We start from the raw sequence: 20,294 nt of genomic DNA on the forward strand, positions 1-20,294 counted from the left end.
TGCCAATACTAGTATGGTGTGTTGCCACAGGACCTTGTTGAATCAATGGTCCCCAGTTAACCTCATGTCCTCATGTCCATGCCCTTGTACAGTCCTTTTCCTTATCAACTTTGGACATGGCTTGATATCAGCAAACGTGATGCAGAGAAGGGTTTGTGCATAGGGACCTGCCCTCCTGGAACCAGTAACCACGTGGGGAAGCCTAAGTTAGGCAAACAGACAGAACAAAGACCCCCTATATGGGACTGAAGCCATCTTTCAAGTCAAGCCAACAGCTGAATCCAGCCACTGACACCAACACAGCTAGCTGCCCAACCAAATCACAGAATATGAGAAATACACTATTATTGTTGTAAGGCACTGGTTTACAGGTTTCCTACCCACCAACAGATAACTAAAATGGCTATCCATATTTATAAGGGAATGCTCGTTTCAGTTAGAGGTTAATGAAAATAGAGATTTGCTCCCTAAGAGTTTAGGGAGCCCCTGAACTCGATTTATAGATCCTCTCGGGGGTAAGGACCCAAGGCTATGAACCCCTGGTTAGGAGGAATAGATCTGGCTCTCCTTTTTACTACCACACTACATTGTATCCACAGTGGTTACAGCATACCCTTTCATAGTTGTAACCCTAAAACATGACTGAGCTCCTAGTATGTAATAGGTGTTTAACAGAAATTTGATAAATGTAACTTGCTAGTGGAATCTGTATTTCCGACCAAACCATGAGCTGCCTGAAAGCAAGTCAAAGCAAATACTTAGATGGCAATTCCTTATACTGAGGCCTTTTCCGAGTGCTTTACACAAACCAACTTACTCCAGCTGTTAATTCCAAGCAAAGGAAGCTATTACTTTATTTCACCAGCAGGAAAGCATAAGTGACCTGGAAGGAGAGGATAAGTGACCTGGAAGGCTCCATCCATGCTGATTTTATGCCTTTACTAAAATGTGCCCAAAGCACATAGCAGCCTAATGAAATTTTTGAGTAGTACAATTGTGAGGTTTTCTTAGCACTATTTTATGGAGACTATGTTCCTTGAAAACTCAATTATGTAGACTGATTTCTGGCAGCCTGTGAAATGTTTTTCATGACTTTTAAAAGTAGAAAAATGGCATATGCCAAGATGCAGGTTTTCACAATAGTCTTCACTGTAGTGGTCGATTTCTTTCAAAGAACACGAGTTCGGAAATCGTAAGGTCGATTTATCCAGATTAATAAAGCTCGCTGAGGAGGTGAGCAAAGCTTCAGCTTCCCTCCTCAAGCAGCCATTTCAATGTCAGCTTCTCCCACCCCGGCAGCCGCTCCTCCGAAGGTCACCTTCCCTCACCCACATTCCAGGTCCTGAAACCTAACCCTGCCAAGCAACCAAAGCCACGAACCCTGCAGTGCCCTGAGCTGGCCTCACTCTACCCACGATCCCAAGAGGGCAGCAGCCCGGGAGGTGGGCTCTTGGGAGGAGGCACTTTAACTTTTCAAAGTGTTTTATTCACGAGACCGTCACCCAAAGGGGCGACCCCACCCGTGCCGGGACCTCACGCCTCCTCCCGGCAGCCGCATGCCCCAAGCAGACCGGTGAATGAACCAAAGGGCTGGGACGCAGCTGGCCCGGAGGCGGAAAAAGCCTCAGGGCGAGCCGGGCCTGGTCCCCGGAGAGTCCCCACGAGAGCGTGGGGAGGGCTCCGGGCGGCCGGGAGGGGGCGATGACAGTCCTGACCGGCTCCACGCTCTCACCTTGAACATGTCGCTGGCAGCGGCGGCTCCGGCAGGGTCACCCCGGCCTCGGCCCCGCCCACTATAGAAGGGCGACTACGGAAGCCCGGTAGGGCCCTGATACGCCCGACCGCCAGCGGGCTGCGGTACGGGTGACAGCCTTACGGCCCACTCGATGCGGCGAAGGCTCTTAGTTCAACCACTAAGGGCTGGAAGCAGCGTGGCCGATTTGCAACGCGTCGCGCCTGAGTGGGCGAACGTAAGCCCCGCCCACCAGGAGGCTCCGCCCCTGCGCTAGCGGTTGCTAGGCGGCAGGAAAGCGCTGGTTCAGTGTGGGTGGCACGCGGGGGCGCGAGGAGGCGGGCGTCTGCGTTGCGCGGCTAGGGGATCGGTTTTCGCCCTACCGTTGGACGCCCGCCGCGGCAGCTGGGAAACGGTGCACAGAGGCGGCCAGGCGGGGGCGCTCGGAAGGCCTTGAAAGCCTCGAAGCCGGAAGCCGCCGATCCGGGGCCTGGGTTTACCTCACAAAAGGTTTTGAGGTTTTTACCGTAGACTGAACGTTTCTCAGGTTTTAAATTTAAGCTAATTGGACACGTTCTGTAGTCGCGAAGGGCTCCATAAAGTATTTAAGTGTAAGTCCCTCATTGAGGATCACATACTTGTCCCTTAATAATTAACAAGAATGTCAGTACTCTGTGTACGGTTCTGATCTAAGCTTGTTACCCATAACCACCTAACCCACATAGGTGGACACGATCATCGTTCCCAGTCTATAGAAAAATTATTGGTACAACGCCACAATGGAAAATCCAAACCCAGGGAGCGTGTGAGCCTTTGAAGTCAGCGTTCTAGCCTAAACGATTGTCAGATTGTCTCATAATGAGGGATTGTTTCATGTTTTATTTTCTCTTTCCATCCTAATCTGATAGAAAGTAGAAGCCCCAGCAAGGCGTGGTGACACATACCTGTTATCCCAGTACTTGGGAGGCTGAGACTGGAAGATGGCAGGTTCAAAGCCAACCTCAGCAATAGGGTTGGGGTGTAGCTCAGAGGTAAAATTCTCTGGGTTCAATCCAGAAGGACATCTGGAAGGTGTTGGGGTTTATGCAGTGACATGTAACTGCCCTCCAGCCAGAAACCACTAGAAAAACACACCTGTATCTGACCCTCCAGGCAATGACTTCTTTACTGTGAGAATCAAAAGCTGGAGTTTTGATTATGCACATTTGGGGGGACCGGGGTATTTTGGTAAATAAAAGGTTGTTAGAAATATTTATCATAGGATTTGGGCTTTGGGTGATTTGCAGGCAAATTCAAGAAAGCAGGTCTTTCTCCTGGTTTGGGTGTTGGCAGGAAACGGGGGAGCACCAAGACCCAGCTCTGCATGCCAGGCTAGCTACCAGATCTTAGGGCCTGCTTTTCTCAAGAGAATTGTATACTCTAAGCCATCCCCAGCCCTGAGGAGAAGTATTGTAAATAGACTAGGAAAGTTTTACGTCGGTAATGTAATGTCTTACATATACAAAAGTATGAAGCATAGTGACAAATTAGGGCCAGAATTTCTAATTCAGGTCGTATATTAACTTAGATAAGGAAAAATAACAACTTCATTTTCACTAACCTCTAACTGTACTCTACTGTATCTTTCAGTTATAGTATATGCAACAAACCACAGTACAATTAGCAGTGTCTCTTTACCATCAATAGAAAGCACAGATATTTTCATAACACATTATAATCATAGCAGACAGCTCAAAATATGTCTTACGCTCATTACTACTTCAAAAGAATAGCAGTTATTACATTTATTTAATGCATAAAGAAGACATAGTACTATAACTTTATGGGGTTTTTTTGTTTGTTTGTTTGTTTGTTTGTTTGTTTGTTTGTTTTGCAGTACTGGGGATGAAGCCCAGGGGCATTCTACCTCTGAGCTGCACTCCAAGCCCTATTTTTTATTCTTTATTTTAAAACAGGGTCTCACTGAGTTGCAAAGGGCCTAAGTAGTAGCTGAGGCTGTCTTTGAACCTTGATCCTCCTGTTTCAGACTCCCAAATGCTGGGATTACAAGTATGCACCACCAAACCCAGCTATAATTTCATTTTAAAAAATGCTGAGCCAGGCGTGGTGGCGCATGCTCGTGATCCCATTACTCGGGAGGCTGAGACAGAAGGATTGCAGGCTCAACCAGCCTTGGCAATGTAGCAAGGCTCTCAGCAACCTGGTGAGACCCTGTTTCCAAGTAAAGAAATAAAATTGACCTGGAGGTGTAGCTTGGAGGTAGAAAGCCTCTGAGTTCTATCCCCAGTACCATAAAAAAATCTTTTGATGATGTGACTAAGAATTTGAGAGCTGCATCCCAATTGGTTTAATGCTTTAAAGAAAAAACCTTAGAAGTAGAATCAAGCAATTTCGTATACAACCTCTCACTTTACCAAGGAGAGAACTGAATCATGGATAGGCTAGGTACTTGCTTAAAGGCTCATGGCTATTTGATAAAAGTAGGCTGAAAAGTTTTCAGACAAGTGCATGAAACCCCTCTACTCTGCTAGGCACTAGTGGTTCCTAGTTAGCAAGATGCCACCTGTCTTCAGTGAGCTTGTTGGGGTTATAGCCAGAGAACAATAATTGCTCTAAAAAGCTAACTCCTGCTCTAGTATGGAGGATGTATTGGAGGATAAAGAGACTGGAGACAGAGACCAGTTAGAAGACTTTGGATAGAGCCACTTCTCAATCCTACTTACCACATAATATTTTTAGTCGACCAAAGAATGTAAATTGTAAAGAACATTAAGAGACCCATAGCTGGGCGTGGTGGTGCACACTTGTAATCCCAGCATTAGGGAGGCTGAGACTGGAGGATCACAGTTCGCAGACAGCCTCAGCTACTTAGTGAGGCCCTCTGCAACTTAGTGAGACCATGTTTCAAAATAAAAAATAGGGCAAGGCCGGGCGTGGTGGTGCACGCTTGTAATCCCTGCGATTGGGAGGCTGAGACAGGAGGATCACGCAGGTTCAAAGCCAGCCTCAGCTACTTAGTGAGGCTTTCAGCAACTTAGTGAGACCCTGTTTCCAAATAAAATATTTTTAAATAGGTCTGGGAGTATAGCCCGGAGGTAGAAAGCCTCTGGGTTCCAGCCCCAGTACCACCAAAAAAAAAAAAAAAAAATAGGGCAGGGGGTATAGCTCAGAGGTCAAATGCCCCTGGGTTCCATCCCCAGACCTGCAAAAAAAAAAAAAGAGACCCACGATGCCTTCCTATTTAAAGGGTTTTAGAATTAGTACAGCAACCATATGGCATTTGAGTCTAGTCCAAACAGTGTAGTAATATAGATTATAACCTCAAAGGCTTAATTTCTGTACCAACAGATTCCTTCGCTGTGTGGAAAATGAGTCAGTCCTCAAAGGCAAAAGATATTGATGTTTCAAGATCAGAGAGTCAACTTTCATTAAGAAGCCGTAGAGCATACCTGGCAAGTATTGCCAGGGCCAAGGCAATAATACAACAGTAAGTACCCATCTTGGGGCTCGTGGCATTTTCCACAATTGGACAGTTTTCAAACTTAACCCAAATTGACCCAGATAGCTTCAAACACTTCTTTGTTGTGTAAATTTAAACGTTTGAGGTTTTAATTACTTTCAAATCAAATTACTATAGTAATTGCAGTTTTAGAGCCAGGCATGGTGACACACATTTGTAATCTCAGTACTTGAGAGGATTCTCGTTCGTAGCCAGCCTCAGCTACTTAGTGAGGCCCATTGCAACTTGGTGAGACCCTGTTTCCAAATAAATAGAGCTGGAGGTATAGCTTGGAGGTAGAATGCCGCTGGGTTCAATCCCCAGTACCACAAAAAATGATAATAATAATTGTAGTTTTATGATTTACAAAGCATGTTAACATACATCCATTTGATCCTGATACAACCTTGATACAATCCTGAAACACTTTTATTATTACATTTTCTAAAGGAGGAAGAAGCAACTGGGATGAGGTAAGTGACTTGCAGAAATTTAAACAAGCTAATAAATATCATCCGGTAGGCCGGGCATGGTGGTGCATTCTTGGAATCTCAGTACTTGGGAGGCTGAGACAGGAGGATCACAGGTTTGAGGACTACCTCAGCAACTTAGACCTTGTTTCCAAATAAAAAACAAAATCAGGCTGGGAGGTAGAATACCCCTGAGTTCAATCCCAGTACCATAAAATATGTATGTATGTTATATATAGTCTTAGTTGATGATATATGTCATATGTTGTATACATATCATCAACTAGGATTCAAGGATTTGTTTCCATACTGGGCATTCTACCTCCAAGCTAAAGCCCAACTCTATTTTTTATTCTTTATTTTTTGAAACAGGGTCACACTGAGTTGCAAAGGGCCTCACTCAGTAGCTGAGGCTGTCTGTGAACCGTAATCCTCCTGCCTCAGCCTCCCAAATGCTGGGATTACAAGCATGTGCCACCACACCCAGCTTTCTTCTCTTTTTTTAATGGAGTGCTGGGTATTGAAATCAGGAGCACCCTTCCACTGAGCTCCACCTCTCAGCCCTTTTTTTGTTTTATTATGAGATGGATCCCATTAAATACCCCAGTCTAGCCTTGAACTTGCAATCCTCCTGCCTCTGCCTCCCAAGTTGCCAGGATTTTAGGTGTGGGCCACCATGCCTACCCAGGCCTTTTCTTCTGTACATGTCGTCTATATTTTGCCAGCCAGTAATGACATTATGCAGGAGTTCCTCTCTTGGCATGCAGCCCTAGGGGGGATAATATGGTGTGGAAGGATATTGTAGCAGGACACCACGAGATCTGCCAGTGTGGGGACATGATCAAAAGTAACACAATCTAAGCGCCGCCGGGCGTGGTGGCGCACGCTTGTAATCCCCGCACTTGGGAGGCGGAGACAGGAGGATCACACAGGTACGAAGCCAGCCTCACTGGCTTAGGAGACCCTGTTTCCAAATAAAAAATATAAAAAATAGATCTGGGAGTGTAGCCTGGAGATAGAAGGGTTTCCAGGAACCCCAGTACCACACACACACACACACACACACACACACACACACACACATACACACACAAAGTAACACAATCCAAGCCAGACATGGTGGCATATACTTACAATCCTAGTACTTAAGCCACTAAAAAAGGAGGATCACGGTTGGAGGACAGCCTCAGCTACTTAGGCCCTCTGCAACTTAACGAGACTTTGTTTCAAAAATATGAAGAATAGCTTATAATCCCAGCATTTGGGAGGCTGAGACAAGAGGATTGCGCAGGTTCAAAGCCAGCCTCGGCTACCTAGTGAGGCCCTTTACAACTCAGTGAGACCTTGTTTCAAAATAAATAATAAGAAGATAGGCTGGGGGTACAGCTCAGAGGTAGAAGACCCCTGGGTTCCATCCCCAGTGCTGAAAAAAAATATTATGTTTTTTTGTATATATATATATATATATATATATATATATATATACAAAAAAACATAATATATATATATATATATATATACACAATATATATACACAATCCTTTCTCAGACCCCTGGGTTCCATCCCCAGTGCTGAAAAAAATATATATTTTGTGTATATATTATATATATATATATATATATATATATATACACACACACACACACACACACACACACACACACACACACAATCCAGATAGGCATGGTGGTACACACCTATAATCCCAGTACTTGGGAGGCTGACACAAGAGAATCCCAGGTTTAAGGCCAGCCTCAGCAATTTAGTGAGACCCTGTCTCAAAATAAAAAATAAAATGGAGCTGGAGTTATAACTCAGAGGTAGAATGCCCTTGGGTTTAGTCCCTAGTGCTGATTCAAGCAAAGATCAGAGGAGAGAGTTTCTTTTTCTGGAAAGTAGTCATAAGCCCCCAAAAGAGAACTGGGCCTCCCATAACTTCAACTTTTCCGCATTCCATTTTCCTTGCGTTCAAACTAGTTGGACAGTGTTTTTTAAAAAAATAACTGTAACTGAGTCATTTTGAGCCATCCATGTTTTTTGAAAGCAAACTTATATCTGCATACTTTTTATTTATTATCTACTCCTTTATTTTTTGAGGTACCGGGGATGGAACCCAGGGGCATTCTACCTCTGAGCTACACCCCCAGCCCTATTTTTTATTCTTTGTTTTGAAACAGGGTCTCACTAAGTTGCAGAGGGCCTCACTAAGTATCTGAGGCTGTCCACAGACCCTGATCCTCCGGTCTCAGCCTCCCAAATGCTGTGATTACAAGCGTGTGCCACCACGCCCGGCTTTATTATCTACCCCTTTTTGGGTGCTGGGCATCAAACTCAGGGCTGCACACATGCTAGCCAAGTGCTACACCACAGAGCTATACCCCCAGACCTATTTATTATATGCCTATTAATTATAAATTCAAAATATATTTGCCTTGATGATTAAGTTCTACCAAAACTTTTTTTTTTTGGTTGTACTGGGGATGGAACCCTTCTACCTCCGGGCTATACTCCCAGACCTATTTTATATATATTTTATTTGGAAACAGGGTCTCTTAAGCCAGAGAGGCTGGCTTCGACCCTGCGCGATCCTCCTGTCTCCGCCTCCCAAGCACAGGGATTACAAGCGTGCACCACCATGCCCCGCCAAAACTTTTCTTTTTAATCTCATTAGAAATATTCTCTCTAAAACACACAATGTACTTAAACATATCGAAGTCAACCACTAAGCCAAGCAAGGGAAGGAGGGACAGGGAGGGAATGGGGTGGGAATTGGGTAGGGGTTAAATCAGTGATGTGTACATGTATGTATACGCAAGTTTTTTACCCCAATATGATGTATGAATATAATGCGCCAATAAAAATTTAAAAAAAGAAATATTCTCACAGGGCGTGGTGGCACACGCTTGTAACCCTTGTGCTTGGGAGGCAGATACAGGAGGATTGAGCAGGTTCGAAGCCAGCCTCGCTGGTTTAAGAGACCCTGTTTCCAAATTTAAAAACAAACATAAAATAGGTCTAGGAGTATAGCCCGGAGGTAGAAGGGTTTTCAAGGAACCCCAGTATCACATAATCACATATATATGTATGTATGTATATATATATATATATATATGTGTGTGTGTGTGTGTGTGTGTGTGTGTGTGTGTGTGTGTGTACATATATATGTATATATATTCTCAACTATTTTGCGGGTCTGGGGATGGAACCCAGAGGCATTCAACCTCTGAGCTACACCCCCTGCCCTATTTTTTATTCTTTACTTTGAAACAGGGTCTCACTAAGTTGCAGAGGGCCTCACTAAGTAGCTGAGGCTGTCCGCAAACTGTGATCCTCTGGTCTCAGCCTCCCGAATGCTGGGATTATAAGCGTGCACCACTACGCCCAGCTTATTCTCAGCTATTTTATATCCTTATTCTGATTAGATTCTGCAGATAACCAATTCCCATTTACTATATCCAAATATTCCTCATTAGGTTAGTCTGAGCAGGGGCATAGGAGATATATAAGAAGGAAGCAGAGCTCTTCAAGATTTTAGCAAGCCAGGCGTGGTGGTGCACGCTATTATCCCAGTACCTTGAAGGCTGAGACAGGAGGATCAGGGTTCGTAGCCAGCCTCTGCTACTTAGTGAGGCCCTCCGCAACTTGGTGAGACCTGATTCCAAAAAAATTTTTTTAAGATAGGGCTGGGGATGTCGCTCGGAGATAGAATGCCCCTGGGTTCAATACCCAGTACTGAAAAAAAAAAAATAGGAAAAGGAAAAGGAAAACTCTCTTATAAATATTAACTTATTTTCTCTTTCATAATTAGAAGAGAGGATTCAGCACGAAGAATACAGAGATGCTGGTTTGCTCATTTGGACAAAAAGATATTTCAACTCTTAAAACACACAATTTGTGCAGCGGTTTGTATTTTTCTTTTTGTTTTCTCTGACAGATTTAATTACTTATCAAGCTAAAGGCTGTGTTAAGGATAGAATAGATAACTCTTTATCTCTTCTATTTGGATCTAATGTTGCATAGTATTCTGAATTGCTTCTTTTGTTAACTCTAAATGAATATTTCTGAGTTATTTTAATGCGCATTTCTGTTCTTTTTCTGAAATCAGTATACTGTAGTTTTGTTTTTTTAATTTGTTTTTTTATTCGAAGATGTTAGATGGTGATCTTCCAACAATAAACAATAAAAATCTCTGAGCCAGGCATGGTGGTACATGTCCAAGACCCAGTCCTGCAACATAAATAAATAGTTTTAAAAACCTATAAATTAAAAACTAGGGGTATGACTCGGTGGTAGAGCCTCATGGGAGACCCTGGTTGCAATTCCCAGCACCAAAACCAACCAACCAACCAAAAAACTGAATTAAAATGCCCTTACAACCAGACATAGTGGCACATGCTAATAATCCCAGTAACTGAAAGGCTGAGAGACAGGAGGATCTCAGCTTCAGAACCAGCCTCAGCAATTTAATGAAGTACTCTTCACCTTAGTGATACCCTGTTTCAGAATAAAAAATAAAATAGGACTGGGGGTATAGCTCAGAGGTAGAATGCCCATGAGTTCAATCCCCAGGAACACACACACACACACACACACACACACACACACACACACACGCAGCTCTTAATTTCCACGTAGCATTTTCACTTCTGAGAGGTACAGTTTCACTGCAGCATTGACTGTTACAGCAAAGAAAGCAAATCATGTAATGCCCATTCATAGGCTGTAGGTAAAATAAGTGTTGCTGTTTTCATAGTGTTAAACCATGCACATTAACATGACTCTACTATAGAAAGATAACCAAGATAGCTTCTTAGTGAAACAGAGGAGTCAGAACAGTATGAAGAATATAACCCTATTGGTTCTTTTTTTTTTTTTTTTGTGGTACTGGGGTTCCTGGAAGCCCTTCTACCTCCGGGCTACACTCCCAGACCTATTTTTACATTTTTATTTGGAAACAGGGTCTCCTAAACCAGCCCGCAAGGCTGGCTTCAAACCTGTACGATCCTCCTGTCTCCGCCTCCCAAGCGTGGGGATTACAAGCGTGCGCCACCAAGCCCAGCGCAATATAACCCTATTTGAGTGAAAAACAAAACCAGATGTACGTCCATCCTCATACCCCCCAAAATAAGTGGGACAACCCCAGCTGAGTATTAAGCCTTTCCTGACATACTACCAAATACTCTCCTAATAAAATAACCCACAATTCCACTAGTCTAATATTAGGGATCATCACATTAAGGGAATTTTAGCAGCCCTGTAAAAAAGCATAAAACTTGAGCAATGTTTACACTTATTCACCATCTGGTTCTGTAGACGTATTTTTTTTTTTTTTTTGCGGGTCTGGGGATGGAACCCAGGGGGATTTGACCTCTAAGCTACACTCTCTGCCTTATTTTTTTATTCTTTATTTTGAAACAGGGTCTCACTAAGTTGCGGAGGGCCTCACTAAGTAGCTGAGGCTGTCCACGAACCGCGATCCTCCAGTCTCAGCCTCCGGAATGCTGGGATTACAAGCGGGCACCACCACGCTCGGCCTGTAGATGTATGTCTAATATCAGCAAATGCAGCACACCTCACCTCAGAGAAAACCCACCCCAGGAAACTCTTTGTTTTTGTTTGGTGCTAGAGTTTGAACCCAAGGGCATTCTACCTCTGAGCTACACCCTAGCCCTATTTTATTCTTAATTTAATAACAGGACCTCACTAAGTTGCTGAGGCTGGCAACGAACCTGGGATTCTCCTGTCTTAGCCTCCCGGGCACTAGGATTACAAGCATGCACCGCCACGCCCAGCTCCGGATAAACTCTTGATATGTCACGTCCATTGTTTGTTGTCTTCACATAAAGAACTTTTTACTTATTATATTACTGGTTTCCTCATAAATCTATTTATTTATGGTATGGGAGTTGAACCCAGGGGCATTCTGCCTCTAAGCTACATTCCCAACCCTTTTTATTTTTTGAAGCAAGGGCTCATTAAGTTACTGAGAGTCTTGCTGCATTGCTGAGGCTGTGCTTGAACCTACAATCCTCCTCTCTCAGCCTCCAAAGTTCTGGGATTACAGGCATGTGCCACCATTCTCATGATTTTTTTTTTTTTTTTGGTGTTACTGGGGTTCCTGGAAACCCTTCTACCTCCGGGATACACTCCCAGACCCATTTTATACATTTTTTAAATTTGGAAACAGGGTCTCTTAAGCCAGCGCGGCTGGTGTTGAACCAGCATGATCCTCCTGTCTCCGCCTCCCAAGCGCGGGGATTACAAGCGTGCGCCACCACGCCTGGTGTTCATGATACTTAATTTCTACTAACAGGAAAAAAAAAAGGATTCTTTTTTCTTCTATTATCCTAATGCTTCAAGTTAATCATATTAATAATGCTTTGTCTTATTAAAATCCCTTTTTTGTACGTGTGTGTGTGTGTGTGTGTGTGTGTGTGTGTGGTGGTACTGGGGGTGAAATCCAGAGGCTTTCTACCTCCGGGCTACACTCCCAGACCTATTTTTTATATTTTACTTGGAAACAGGGTCTCACTAAGTAGCTGAGGCTGGCTTTGAACCTGTGCGATCCTCCTGTCTCAGCCTCCCAAGCGCTGGGATTACAAGCGTGCGCCACCATGCCCGGCCTTTTTGTACATTTTTAAGTAATTATCATAGGCTTAAAGGTTGAATGGTGTTGTTTATGAGAAAGAGTTCAAGAAATCTATGTTTGAATCCCAGTCTCCCCATTTAATACCTGTATGTTGTTGTGTAGATTACAAAAACTCCCTGAGCTTTAACCTTCTCGTTTTTTAAAAATGGGAATATTATCATTCCCATTTTTTTAATTAAAAAATTTTAACGGGAATGATAATATTCTAATAATACTGCTACGGTAAGGATTAAATGAAGTTATATGTATAAAGCACCTGACTTACACTGATACATAAAAGATGGTCAAACCGGGCGTGGTGGCGCACGCTTGTAATCCCCGCACTTAGGAGGCGGAGACAGGAGGATCGCGCAGGTTTAAAGCCAGCAGCGCTGGCTTAAGAGACCCTGTTTCTAAATAAAAAAGTATAAAATAGGTCTGGGAGTGTAGCCCGAGAAGGGTTCCTTCCCCAGTACCACATACTCAAGAGCTAGTAACTTACTACAATTATTATTATTATTTATTATTATTATTAATTATTTTGGTGGTACTGGGGTTCCTGGAAGCCCTTCTACCTTCAGGCTACACTCCCAGACCTATTTTATATTTTTATTTGGAAACAGGGTCTCTTAAGCCAGTGCGTGCGGCTGGCTTCGAACCTGCGCGATCCTCCTGTCTCCGCCTCCCAAGCGCAGGGATTACAAGCGTGCGCCACCATGCCCGGCAACTTACTACAATTATAATCCTCGTGTTTCAGTCTACATTGACACTTTTAAGCTGGATGTGGTGGCATACACCTAGAACATCAGTACTTTAAAGGCTGAGACAAGAAGATCTCAGGTTGGAGGCCACCCTCAGCAACTTAAGACACTCAGAAACTTGACAAAACCCTGTTTCAAAATAAAAATAGAAAGGGCTTGAGAAGTACAATGCTGTTGGGTTCAGTCCCCAATACTACCCCCCAAAAAAAGCTTGTTAAGCATCTGGTGTGTTCCAGGCACTATACTAGGTGTTGAGAATACAGTGGTAGAGAAGAAAGGCACTGTACCTACCTTCATGGTGCTCACAGACTGGTAGGAGGCATAGATAAGTTTATAGGTCATTATGATAGATTGTGATCAATATTGTCATAAGGAAAAACAATGCCTGTAATCTCAAAAAGGGACTGATGCCCAAATTTGGAAATGTAGACGATACAGTAACTGACTCAAAACTCCAGCGATGATAAATAAAGAAGCCAAGATAGGAACCCCCCTCTTTCAAAACTCTAAGCCCAGTGTATTGATCACTGTAGCATGCTTCCTCCTTTAGTGTCGGTAAATTAAATCTGGGTAGGGTGCCACTTTCATTTACAGCACCATCATCTATTCCAGGAATATTGTGTGACACATGAAATACTGAAGAAAGTGAGCCCCTTAGAGGCTGAACTTGTTAAAGATCCTAGCATGAAGTGCAAAGTCAGATTCAGGTAAGGTGTCGATATTGATTTCTCTCAAGGAGTACTTAGAATTTGTAGAATTAATTTTTAACTCCTCATAACTTCTCAGGATATAATTACAAAGTTAATATGTTGTCTTTATCTGCATGTGTTCATGGAAGAAACTAAGGTATAACTCTTTGGCTCCCAGTGCCCATAAAAGTAGCATTCTTCTTCCATTCTATGTCCAATCTAACACAGGTACTGAAAATAATCGTGAGCACAACAAATGCAGGTCTCTCATCTCCTGCAACCCATTTCCTTACTAGATCTTTCTATGCCCCTAGCATGGCTTTTACCCTGCATTTGTTAGCCTATATGAGCTATCTTGAGTATAGGGAAGTAGAAATCAAAAATTAATGCTAGCCGGTCATGGTGGTGCATGCTTGTAATCCCAGCATTCTGGAGGCTGAGACAGGAAGATTGTGGTTCATTGACAGCCTCAGCTACTTAGTGAGGCTCTCCCCAACTTAGTGACACCCTGTTTCAAAAATAAAGAATAAGCCAGGCGTGGTGGCACACGCTTGTGATCCCAGCATTCAGGAGGCTGAGACCGGAGGATCCCGGTTTGCGGACAGCCTTAGCTACTTAGTGAGGCCCTCCGCAACTTAGAGTGAGACCCTGTTTCAAATAAAAAATTAAAAACAGGACAGGGGGTGAGCTCAAAGGTCGAATCCCCCTGGGTTCCATCCCCAGACCCGCAAAAAAAAAAAAATTTAATGCTATCCAGACGTGGTGGTACACACTTGTAATCCCAGCATTCGGGAGGCTGAAACCAGAGAATAATGTTTCACAGATAGTCTCAGCTACTTAGTGAGGCCCTTCACAACTCAGTAACACCCTGTTTCAAAACTAAAAAAGATTGAGCCAGGCATGGTGGCGCACTCTTGCAATCCCCGCGCTTGGGAGGCAGAGACAGGAGGATTGCGCAGGTTCGAAGCCAGCCTCTCTGGCTTAAGAGATCCTGTTTCCAAATAAAAAAATATATTAAAAAATAGGTCTGGGAGTGTAGCCTGGAGGTAGAAGGGTTTCCAGGAACCCCAATACCACCAAAAGAATAAATAAATAAATAAATAAATAAGACTAAAAAATAGGACTGGGGGTGAGGCTCAGAGATGCAGTGCCGCTGTGTTCCATCCCACTGCAATAATAATAATGCTAAATGACTAATTTTGAGTCTTTATTTCAGATTCAGTGGTGAAACATTTCCACCTTTTATCGTTTTTAAAATTTTTCTTCATACTGAAGGCCATGGTTACAAGTATTTCAGTGGGAGAAACTTATTAAAGTCGTCAAGCCAGGTGAGACATTACATGATGTACATTTTATGATAAGATAATTGAGCTTCTTAACATCTATTTTTTATCTGAATTGCATTCAAAGTGTACAGACTAAGCCAGGTATGGTGGCACATGCTTGTAATCCCAGTATTTGGGAGTCTGAGACTGGAAGATCGCAGGTTCACAGCCAGTCTCAGCTGCTTAATGATGCCCTCTGCAACTTAGTGAGACCCTGTTTCAAAATAAAGAATAAAAAAAATAGGGCTGGGGGTGTAGCTTGAAGGTAGATGCCCCTGGGTTCAATCTGTAGTATAGCAAAAAAAAAAAAAAAAAAAGTATACAGACTGTTATTTAGCCACTAAGCAGACCACCAAGCAGGTAGCTTTTTTTAAGCAATATGTTTTAATGTGTCTGCATTTATTAGCCAAAAAAACTGGAATGAATTACTTACACAAGGCTCCAGAAAATATACATGTTTTCTTTGTATTAACATTGGGGTTTGTTAATAATATACCAAAGCAGCCTATTGGTCAGGGATTTTAAATTGTGCTTGATGCAGTTTTATTTGTTTTAATAGTATTGTTATTGTTTCTTTGATTTTTGGTAGCATACTTAGAAAAAAATTTGCTGGACGATGTTATTGAAAATGAACTTTTAAGATATTTACCGTCTTTACGTGAGTTCTCATCATACCTTTGTGTCTCATGAATCGTCACCCTAACTGTGTCTACAGCACAGTAGTCACCGGGGATCTTGTTAAAATGCTGCTGCTACTGCTGGCCCGCCCTTTAATAGCAAGACTTTACAGTAGAGGCTTTACTCCTTTGACCCTTATTTCTGACTATAATTGAGTAAAAAGGTGGGCGTTCTCGTGTTTAGCCTTTAATACAACCATACATCAAAGGTTGTTTACATGGGCCAGGGATATAGCCCAGGGGTAAAACAATTGCTTAACATATGCAAAGCCCTGGATTCAATCAACGGGTGCCACACACACACAAAAAAAAATCCACCTCCTGGAAACATTTTACACAAAAAGTATGGCCCATCTGAAATCCTGACTTCTTGCGAGGTTTCAAGGGAGAAAACTGCACCGCCCTGCAGCTTGTTCTCTGCCCCAGCAGCGGCAGCACTGAGTCTCTGAAAAGCAGGAGAAAAGGAGCAGGGCCGCCTTGCTCTGTATTCTCGGCACTATCAGAGAGCAAGTCCCTTCGTTCCAGAACGAGTTAAATGGACTACATATTTTCATTCTGGAATATGGGGTTTCGGAAACATTAGTGTTTGTTCATTTACATAGCTTGCATTCAGATGGGAAAGTATAGGCTTATATCTTACATGTGAGGGATACATTCATGCTACATTCATTTATGAAATCAGCTGGTAGCTGGCACAATAAAATATCATCCATGTTTTTCTTTTCTGATGTCATATACTTGGGCTTTTTCAGGAACTGAAATTCTCTTGAGTCACTTCTTGTCAGCCCCTGCTGTGACCAGGCTTGAGAAAATGAGAGACCTTAGAGGCAGGGACTGGAAATCACTGTGTGCACATTAAACTAGTTATAATGCTGTATAATAACTTTGTTCAATTTTTTTTTAGCTGAGTGCAGTGGCACATGCCTGTAACCCCAGTACTTGAGAGGCTGAGATGGGAGAACTGCAGGTTTAAGGCAAGCCAGGGCAATTTAGTGAGACTCCGTTTTAAAATAAAATATAAAAAGGCTGGAGTTAAGCTGGGCGTGGTGGCGCACGCTTGTAATCCCAGCATTCGGGAGGCTGAGACCGGAGGATCGCAGTTCGTGGACAGCCTCAGCTACTTAGTGAGGCCCTTCGCAACTTAGTGAGACCCTGTTTCAAAATAAAGAATAAAAAATAGGGCAGGGGGCGTAGCTCAGAGTTTGAAGTCCCCTGGGTTCCATCCCCAGACCTAAAAAAAAAAAAAAAGGCTGTAGTTGCTGTAGTTATAGGTCAGAGGTAGAACACCCATAGATTCAATACCACTAACACCAAATATAATTTTTGTTTTATTTCTGTTGGATTGTTTTTCTTCTCTAACCAGTAAACAATTTTTTTCTTTTTTGGTGGTACTGGGGGTGGAACCCAGAGGCTTTCTACCTCCGGGCTATACTCCCAGACCTTTTTTGTATTTTATTTGGAAACAGGGTCTCACTAAGTTGCTGAGAGCCTCACTAAGTAGCTGAGGCTGGCTTTGAACTCGTGCGATCCTCCTGTCTCAGCCTCCCTAGCGCCGGGATTACAAGCGTGCGCCACCACGCCCGGCTCAGTAAACAATTTTTGTTTAAATTGTGATTTAATTGTTGGACAAAATAGAAATTGCCCAGAAATATAAAAAGAGTATTCCTTTATGCCTTTCTTTTTGTGTGTGTGTGTGTGTGTGGTACTGGGGGTAGAATCCAGGGGTTTTTCTACCTCCGGGGTACACTCCCAGACCTATTTTATACTTTATTTGAAAACAGGGTCTCACTAAGTTGCTGAAAGCCTCACTAAGTAGCTGAGGCTGGCTTTGAACCTGTGTGATCCTCCTGTCTCAGCCTCCCAAGCGCAGGGATTACAAACATGCACCACCACGCCTGGCCTCCTTTATCCTTTTGTTTTCTTTACTTTTTTTTTTTTTTGTACTGGGGATTGAACCCAGGAGCATTCTATCTCTGAGCTATACCCCTAACTCTATTTTTTATTCTTTTTTTTTTTTTTTGCAGTACTGGGGATGGAACCCCGAGGCATTCTACCTCCAAGCAACACCCCCCAGCCCTACTTTTTATTCTTTAATTTGAAACAGGGTCTCATTGAGTTGCAGAGGGCCTCACTAAGTAGCGGAGGCTGTCCTCGAACTGCGATCCTCCTGTCTCAGCTTCCTAAATGCTGGGATTACAAGTGTTCTCCCACCACTCCCAGCTATGCCTTTCTTTTCTATACTATTAACTCTCAGTCTCCTGGAGTAATAACTGTTAATTGTTGGGTATGTATCCTTCATTTCTTTCCATGAAAATATGTACACAAAGAGATTTTATAATTTTGTTTGTTCTTGTTATAAAAATGTAAAAGTTAGGCGTGGTGACACACACTTGTAATCCTAGTACTTGGGAGGCTGAGACAGGAAGATCACAGGTTCGCAGCCAGCCTCAGCGACTTAGGCCTTCTACAACTTAGTGAGACCCTGTTTCAAAATAAAGAATTAAAAATAGGGCTGGCTGGGGTGTAGCTTAGAGGTAGAATGTCCCTAGTTCAATCCCCAACACCACAAAAAAATTAAAATGTGATCATACTTTTTAGTTTCAGTATTTTACTGAACATTTTAATTTTTTTTTTTTTTTTTTTTTTTTTTGCGGGTCTGGGGATGGAATCCAGGGACATTTGACCTCTGAGCTTCATCCCTTGCCCTATTTTTTATCCTTTATTTTGAAACCGGGTCTCACTGAGTTGCAGAGGGCCTCATTAAGTAGCTGAGGCTGTCCCCAACCTCAGTCCTACAGGTCTCAGCCTCCGGAATGCTGGGATTACAAGCGTGCGGCACCACGCCCGGCTAAATGTGTTTTAAATGATCAGAACATGCCCAACTTGAAGGGAACAGTTTGGGTTTCCTTCATTTCTTTTGTTCAGCTTCAAAACAAATTCTGGTAACAGATTCATGGTAGAATTTTTCTTACTGTAAGCTTACTTTTCTTTTTTCTTTTCTTTTCTTTTCTTTTTTTTTTTTTTTTGAGACACTGGGGACTGAACCCAGGGGCATTCTATCTCCGAGGTACACCCCAGCCCTGTTTCTTATTCTTTAGTTTGAAACAGGGTCTCACTAAATTGCAGAGGGCCTCACTAAGTAACTGAGGCTGGCCTCAAACCTGCGATCCTCCTGTCTCAGCCGCCCACTCTCCTTTGCTTTTTGAACAAAGATATTGTGTCTTTAGTAACTGATCTAACTTTTCTAAGTTTACTTTCTTTTCTTTATTTTTTTTTTCTGTGATACTGGGAATTGAACCCAGGGGTATTCTACCTCCAAGCCACACTCCCAGCCTTATGTTATCTACTTCTGTATTTATTTTTTGCTTAGGGTCTTCCTAAGGTGCTGGTTCTGGCCTCAAACCTGCAATCCTCCCGTCTCAATCTCCCAAGTACTAGAATTGCAGGCATATGCCACCATACCCAGCTTAAATTTACTTATTTCTGTGGGAAGGGGTACTGGGGATTGAACTAAGGGGTATTCTACCTTCAGGTTATACCCCCAGCCCTTTCAGTTTTTGTTTTAAAACAGGGTCTCACTGGGTTGCTGAGAATGTCACCACGTCGCTGAGGCTGTCCTTGAACTGCAATCCTCCTGTCTCAGCCTCCCAGGTACCGGGATTAGAGGCACGCACCGCCCCACCTAGTCAGCCAGCTGGCTGGCTAGCTCGATTTCTTTTCCTGGCATTAGAGGTTGAACTCAGGGGCATTCTACCTCTGAGCTGCCCCCTCAGCCCTTTTTTAACTTTTTGGTTTTGAAACAAGGTCTTGCTAGGGTGCTGAGAGTCTCACTTTGTTGCTGAGGCTGCCCTCAAATCTGGGATCCTTCTGTCTCAGCCTCCCATGTACTAGGATTATAGGCATATATGCCACCACACCCAGCTTCTACTTCTTAATATGAAATAAATGAGTTGATTTTAGTCTATTTTGAAGCATCAGTTCACTTAAAAATGAAGGGGAATTTCGCAATTTTTGTTATTTCATATTTTCTCATTTCCATTTCTACTTCCATTTCTACTTATCATTTTCCAACCACATTTCTCATATATTCGCATAATTCGCATAATTCACGTAAATAAAAAGCAAAACAAGTTAAAATATATAAAGTAGTATAAACAATACTGAAGAAGAACAAAGAGAGAGGATTTACACCATCTGATTTTAAAACGTATCAAGCCACAGTAATTGTGACACTGCAATGGTGGCATAAAGAGAGACAGAGATCAATGGTTGAGAATAGAAAATTCAGAGGCCGACCCACGCATAGATGATCAATTGATTTTCTTCAAAGGTGCCAAGGCAGTTCAAATGGCCCTAGAACAGTTGGATAGCCATATGTTGAAAGAAAGAAAGAAAGAAAGAAAGAAGAAAGAAAGAAAAAAGAAAGAGAAAGAAAGAAAGAAAGAAAGAAAGAAAGAAAGAAAGAAAGAAAGAAAGAAAGGGAGGGAGGAAGGACTCGTTTCAGCTGCCCAC

General features: G+C 42.9%; 1 protein-coding gene across 1 annotated transcript in view; it reads left to right on the top strand.

Annotated features, from left to right (window-relative positions):
• Positions 1-1,109: 1,109 nt before the first annotated feature.
• Positions 1,110-20,294, top strand: part of LOC308278800 (uncharacterized protein CXorf58 homolog) — a gene marked incomplete at both ends in the record, with an annotated part of 37,647 nt that continues 18,462 nt past the window's right edge. Inside the window, 6 exons of the mRNA XM_080718813.1 lie at positions 1,110-1,192; positions 1,300-1,442; positions 5,081-5,219; positions 9,511-9,604; positions 13,704-13,798; positions 14,997-15,108. Coding sequence (XP_080574939.1) covers positions 1,110-1,192; positions 1,300-1,442; positions 5,081-5,219; positions 9,511-9,604; positions 13,704-13,798; positions 14,997-15,108 — 666 coding nt within the window. The remainder of the gene's footprint in view (positions 1,193-1,299; positions 1,443-5,080; positions 5,220-9,510; positions 9,605-13,703; positions 13,799-14,996; positions 15,109-20,294) is intronic.

The sequence above is a fragment of the Muscardinus avellanarius genome, assembly GCF_963383645.1.
Source record: "Muscardinus avellanarius genome assembly, chromosome: X".
In the NCBI taxonomy this organism is placed as follows: domain Eukaryota; kingdom Metazoa; phylum Chordata; class Mammalia; order Rodentia; family Gliridae; genus Muscardinus; species Muscardinus avellanarius.